General features: G+C 45.5%; 1 protein-coding gene across 1 annotated transcript; it reads left to right on the top strand.

Moving 5' to 3' along the window:
* LOC125722192 (uncharacterized) lies at nt 1–2,586 on the top strand. Its single transcript, XM_048998377.1, has 2 exons — nt 1–110; nt 1,648–2,586. The coding sequence occupies exons 1-2, from the start codon at nt 103–105 to the stop codon at nt 2,411–2,413; spliced, it is 774 nt and encodes a 257-aa protein (XP_048854334.1). The 5' UTR covers nt 1–102; the 3' UTR covers nt 2,414–2,586.
* Nucleotides 2,587–7,006: the final 4,420 nt, after the last annotated feature.

Below are 7,006 nucleotides of genomic sequence, written 5' to 3'. Positions count from 1 at the left end.
GTTATTATTTAGTTATGTTGTTGCTTGGTTACATTTGATGCCTCCGCACGTGGGAAGCTACCGGTTTGAAAGACGCGGCTTCACTTGCTTTTCTGCACCAAGATGGCAAGGTACGTTGCATTTCTGCTCCAATTTTATCGTATAACTTATCTTATTATTTATTATCTGTCTTTGTATGCACAGTGGTACCTCGACCCACGAACAGTCCTGATCACGAATAAATCGGGTTACGAACCAAATGTTCCAAAATGTTTTGTACCGGTTGTCGAACCGTATTTCGGGCCGCGAACCCACAAACGTCCCGAAAAGGGTCCAATGAAAGCTCCCCAAAGAACCACCCGAAACGCGAAGAAATGTCCAGTATAATAATAAAAAAAAATCATATTTTCGAAATTACTGCATTTGACTGTTACTCAGTCTTTTAATGTTGATTGTTTCGTTTTTTGGGGGGATGTTTTGTGGTTCTTTTCCGTGTTTTGGCGTCTTTCGAGCGACCAGCGTATGCTCAGTTTTAATGTTTTATTTAATTTAGCATTTGTTAGCATGTAAATGTAAATGTATGCTCTCAGTTATATGTGCACAGTCTGTCATAATTTGATTGTATGGTAGGGGGCGTTGAGTTGTACTGCGCGTGCTCGAAGTGTATGTATGTATGTATGTATAGAGTGACCTAAAGAGAAAGACGGCGATATGTCCTAGTTCATGGTGAATAACGTGTTGTGTGAACTTATTTTTCCATTTATAAATCCTCTATTATTGTTAGTCTTCTCCCGATTTTCTTACCGCTGCACCGACAGTTTGACGTGCCAACAGCATTATTTGTTACAGGTAAGGTTATTTTAATTTAAGTCTATATTCTTGGTCGCGTTCTCCCCATGTCGTCGTGGGCTTTCCTCCGGGTACTTGCTAAATTGCCCGTAGGAGTGCATGTGTGAGTGAATGGTGTGTGAGTGTGCCCTGCAATGGGCTGGCCCCCCCATCCTCGATTTTTCCCTGCCTCGTGCCCATTGCTTCCGGGATAGGCAGCCCAGTAGGATAAGCGGTTTGGAAAATGGATGGATGGATTCTTGGTCACGGAAAAATATTAAAAATTGAAGGAAATGCAGCGTTTCTGAAGTTTAAACATATTGAACATAATACACATTTACATTAATTGAAATGGAGAAATTGATTGAGGTCACACACTTTTCACATCAGGAACTAAGTTCGTGAGCCGAGGTATGACTGTATATTGAAATATGTTTGTGTAAAATTCAGTATATTGTTTGGATTATATTAAAATTTTATGTGCAGGTTAGTTAGTGTCATATGCAGGGTTGCCAACCCTCACTCAAGATGTCTTGTAGTCAATCTGTTTTGTTCCATTATAAACCTAAAATTAGCTCCATCAAAAGTGTTGGGGTAGTCTGCAAACCCTCCAGACTATTTACAAGCTAGTAAGACTGTTACACATATGGAGATGAATGTGCAGACTTGTCTGGAATTGAGAATCTCACGCCAGCCAGCTGACCAAAGATAGCAGCTCTGCCTGTGCAGTAATGCGGTTGTTGATTGGGAAGGTGTGGGTCAGTGCAGAAGTGTAGTCCACATGTCAGGAGTGACTGACAGCTCCATTGCATTGCCTGTATGTTGTTTTTCCTCATTCAGAATCAGACGATTTGAGAAAGCTGTTTGCTGGAGCGACGACAGATACTGGGCAACTTGGGACAAGTGGGGAGAGGTGATTGACTGGGGAGATGAGAAAGAGCTGTGCTCCCCAGCAGAATCACCTTCTGACCAGGCTGACAGTTCCACTGAGTCACATTCCCGAAGGCGAATTGCCAAGGCAGTTAGCTGGACGGATGATGCTTATTGGGCAGCCTGGGACAAATGGGAAGAGATCATCTGCTGGGGTGATGAAGAGGAGTGCTCCCAAGTAACTCCACCCACTAGCCAGCTTGGGAGGGATAAAGGGATAGATGTACATGGGTTGGAGGCTTTTGTGATAAATAACAGGACAATCTCCATAAAGCCTGTAGACAACCATCAAGACAGTCTGAAGATAGGAGCTGTGCTGGTAGACCTCTGCCAGTTTGATCTCGAATATTTAGATCAAAGTAAATTTAATTTTGAAATTGTGCAAGTACAAATTGGAGAAGTTGAAGTGGAGGAAACTAGAGAAAAGGCTTTTGAAAAAGCATTTGAATTGGAAATTGTGGATGTGGCAGTAAAAGTTATAAACAGTGAAATCCAGCTGAATGCTATAAATTTGGATATTGTTGAAACTAAGGTGGACAAATTATTATTGGAAGAACTGATCATTGGCGATTTAGAAGCAGGCAATGTGAAGGTGTCAGTATCAAATGGCAATGTGGTGAAGGTACCCTTAAGGTACCCTTCGCCACAGAGGAACAGAAAGACCAGGCAACCTTAGACCATACTCTCTGGTGGTTGACTCGTGGCAACTGGACTTGTCTCTGAAAGTTAGAAACGTTTCGCTGCTTATCCAAGCAGCTTCTTCAGCCTGAGGGAGGTAGTAAGTGTCCACATATTTATCCTCCTGGGTAAGTAGTATAAGGGGGCTCGTTGAGTGAAACAAAGTGGCGGGGGGGGGGAGTTGCGGGTAGATGTAACCAGTCCCTCCTACTCCAATAGAGTGGGTCGTTAAGGGTGGTCCACCTGGTGGAGGTGTGAATTGGGTCTGTTTTTTTCCTGGGAATTATTTTTGTTTTGGCAAATGATGAGAGGGCCGCAGGTTAAATTGGAGACAGGTTGTGCCTAATGCCTCTACCTCTGTTGAGTGAGGGGTTGTGCATTTGCACATGCAAAGCTGCCTGGACGAGCGGTGAAACGTTTCTACCTTTCAGAGAGGTACAATGTCTTTGGATGTCTTTTGTCTTGTGCAGTCTGGGAGTTGACTGAATGCTGGGGTGGGGGTAGCTTTTCCTTTGTAGTGGGGTCCGGTGGGGCGCCTTGGGCTCTGTGGGGCCCGGTGGTGCTGCTGCTTTGGGCCCCGGTCTGGATGGGCCTGGGCCCCCCTCCCTGGATGGATTTCGGGGAACGGGGAGTGCTTATGGGGGTCAGCGGGGGAGCTGGCTCCGGGGGGGGAGGTATTTTGCCCCCCCCCATTCCTTTCCTCCCCATCCCTAAATGCTTCCCTCCTCCCGCTCCATCACACCACCACACATGTAGGGCTTTGAGGTGTAGGTGCGTTGCTGGGATGCAGGGTAGGTATTCCTCCTCTGTCCCTTCGCGACCACCTGTACCTCATTCATACACTACAACGTAGACACTCTCATTACTTACTCTCTCATGACACATACATTTAGGGCGTTGGGGATGGGCACACAGAATGGCATCCAGAGGGCGGTCTGTTCATTCAGCCTTACCTCTGGTGCCAGGGCCCACATCTCAATTTTAATCACACACAGACATTGAGGGCTCTGGGGAGAGGCGGAGCTAACACCAGCTGTTGGTCGGCAGGGGGTGGTTAGTGCCATGCCCTTCACCTGTTTTAAAAGCACTTTAGAACAACACACACCAACACCACATCTGAGCGGGCAAAGGGGGGCATGGGGTCTTTTCACACCCCCGTTCCCTGTTCGCCATTTGGGGCTGGGGGCTGAGAGGAAGAGCTGGCCGTCTGGTCGGGGTCTGGGCTGGTGGGCTTCTCGGCTGCTGCGAGATCCGGGGTGATCTTCTGGTCTCCTCGCCAGAGGAAAAATAGGGGTCCACATAGAGTATATATGGGGAGTGAGAGTATGTGTACAGCGTTCATTTCTGTGTGTCTAAATGTTGGGTGAATGTGTAAATATTTGTTTATGTCTGCATGAGGGTGGGAACGTATGCTTGTATATGTGTGTGCCTGTTTGTCTATACACACGTGTCAGGTTGGGTCCTAGACTCCACCTGAAATAACATCTCGGGCACAATAAAGTGGTCCTCCGCAGAGGGGGGGTGGTGGAGGGAAAAAAAAAAAAAAAAAGCTTGTGACCCACCGACCGATTTCTTATTTGATTACTGTTGTTCCTTGTCTTGTTTTTGACCCCTCGTGGTCTGCTTTTGTTTTTATTAGTGTCTCTAGTGTTTTTCCCCTTTCCTCCTTTGAATCCCTGAGTGAGTCGTCCACTCTCTGTTTCTGCTTGCTCCATGACACGCTGTCGCTCTCAATCCGCCCTGGACCTGTGACAGTATTTCTGTTTTTGCTTTTGTTTGGACGTACTGAGTTTAGGATACCTAGCTTAGAAGGAATAGTTTAGCGTGTCATGTGTAACGTTGTTAAATGCGCTGATATCAGTGTTATGTCACAGTACCAGAAACTTAAAATGGTACATTTTGTTTTCTTTTTGTTTTCTTGCAATTACTACATACAAATGTTTCATGTTTTGCTGACATCTAATTAGAAAATAAATGCATTTATGCTTTAAATGATCTTTTTGTTGTCTTCAATCATTTCAACAGGTGAAAATGACCTGAAATCAATGAGTTTGAACACTGGACACTACATTCCGTGTTTGTGTATAAAGTCATGTTTAGCGTACATGCGAGTTCATTCGTATCCTTTTCCCCAGAGACAAAAAGTAGGCTAGGCTAATGGGGAAAACAACACACAAATATATAGACCTAATGTCAGTGTATTATTCATGAGGTTTTGTAATATCGGAGACCAAATTAAACTTAAGCTGTGTATTTAATGGATTTATGTGCTATTGCTACTGGTTTAATTGGTAAATAGGCCTTTTTCCAAGCAATTGAATATTTAAATGGGAATGTTTTACGTTATTGATTTAGCTTTAATCATGAAGTACCAAGCTTGATATCAATCCATGTCTAATGTGACATATTCAGGACATGCAAAGTCTATACACATAGGCACAGACTATGGCTGGGATTCGTGTGGCCTACCCTGCAGATGGGAGGCCAACACTGCATGGTATATATTCTTTAAATTTATTTAATATTAGTTACATAATTACTCATATAGACCATGTTAATACTTAATAGTGCATGTAAAGAAAATTATACTCTCATTTGACATTAATGTGTGAAGTGCATGTAAGTATGGAATATCCATCCATTGGCTGTAGCACTTATCCTATTCAAGGTCAAAGCCAGAAGCTATGGATGCAAGACTGGGACAACAGGAGCTGACCCTGACAGGAAGCTCATCTCATAATGATATTCCCCACACCGTGCTACTTCTTGCAGAGCTTTGCTGGGGTAGGTGGTGTGGCTATCATACCAGCCGGCGACGCATCCAGTTAGGATGCTCTTGATGACACAGTTATAAAGTGTCCCGAGGATAAGGGGACTTGTGCCACACCTTTTAGCTCGTCGGAGGTAGAAGGGCCGCTGCTATGCATTTGAATTTTTCCCAATATGATAAATGTAGCGTGGAAAAAGTAACCATATCAGTTTACATGGGCTTCTACAGGGGGTTTAGTGTCCATCCATCCATTTTCTGAAGCCACTTAATTCCAACTGGGGTTGCCTGGGGACTGGAACCTATCCCAAGAACACTGGGCACAAGTGGGAACCACCCCTGGGGAATCACCAACACACCACAGGGTGCACACACAACTACAGGACCAATTTAGACTCACCATTCAACCCCTCTTGAATGCTTTTGGACCGTGGGAGGAAACTACAGCGCCTGGTGAAAACTCAGACAAACAGACAACAGTGCTGTAGAGGTGGTCAGCAGCGTCAGATTCCTGGGGGTGCAGATAACTGACAGTCTGGACTGGTCACCAAACACAACATCACCGGTTAAACGGGCTCAGTAGCGTTTGTACTTCCTCCTCCGGATGAAGAGAGCTTTCCTCTCCCATCCTCAGCACCTTCTACCGAGGCACCATAGAGAGCGTGCTGACCAGCTGTATCTCCATCTGGTTTGGCAGCTCGAAAGCCTCAGACAGGAAATGGCTGCAGAGAGTGGTGAGGCCTGCAGAGAGGATCATCGGGACTTCTCTTCCATCCATCCAGGACATTGCGCACAAACACTGTCTCAGCAGAGCCTGTGACATCATCAGAGACTCCGCCCACCCCCACCATGGACTGTTCGCCCTGCTGCCCTCTGGGAAGAGGCTTTGCAGCATCAGGACCAGGACAGTCAGATTCTCTAAGAGTTTCATTCCTCAAGCCACTCCTGAACTCTCAATACCTCAAGGCAGCCCCCCCCACCCCAGACTCCGCCTCTCTCCATCCATCCACACGTCACTTTCCAGAGCTGCTTTTTTTCAATTGTCTAGTGCAATATGTCTGAAACGCTGATGTACACTGGTGTTTGCTGCTATAGTGCTGTTGATATATTTTTATGCATATTCTATGTTAATTCCAGTATATATTCTTTTTTAATTCACTCTGCTGGGCCGATGATGAGTCAATGCAACGTAATTTTGCTCTGATGTGAACTAACCGGTGTATGTTCTGAATGACAATGAAGTAGCCATTCTATTCTATTCTATTCTTTTCTATGTCTGGATAAGTTTGGGCTGGAATACAGAGAGAAGCTGGTGGCCAAAGCAGTGAAGGTCATGAGTGGCAGATGCTCTGGGGTCCAAACAGGAGTTAGAGAGGTTGCCAGATATGCATTTTATGTTCACTGCAGCCCACACTGTTTGCATCTTGTCATTGTTGACTGTGTGAAAAATGTCCCTGTAGCTGCATGTTTTCTTCTCTTTGCTGGAAAGACTGTATGTGTTCATGTCAGGCTCATATGTTCACAAGAAATGGCTGGATGTTCAGAAATATATGTTCAGTGGGGCCCAGGGGAACTGCAAAGGCTCAGTGAGACTAGATGGGCCTGCTGCCGTGCTGCGTGTAGAAACCTTACGGAGAGGCTGAGTGCTGGACTAAGGCTGCCGGGTGAGATTTTAGATGATGCCGATCCCCAGAGAGCTGCAGAAGCCAGAGGACTGCAGTCTCAGATTGACTTGAGTTTTGTAGGGCTCCTTGTAGTGTTCAGAAAGGTGCTCGGTCAAGCAAAGTTTCTGCCAGACGTGCTGCAGTCACCTAAGGCTGATCT

The sequence above is a fragment of the Brienomyrus brachyistius genome, unplaced genomic scaffold, assembly GCF_023856365.1.
Source record: "Brienomyrus brachyistius isolate T26 unplaced genomic scaffold, BBRACH_0.4 scaffold37, whole genome shotgun sequence".
Lineage (NCBI taxonomy): Eukaryota > Metazoa > Chordata > Actinopteri > Osteoglossiformes > Mormyridae > Brienomyrus > Brienomyrus brachyistius.
Note: the sequence above shows the minus strand (reverse complement) of the source record. Positions and strands in the feature narration are given on the sequence as shown.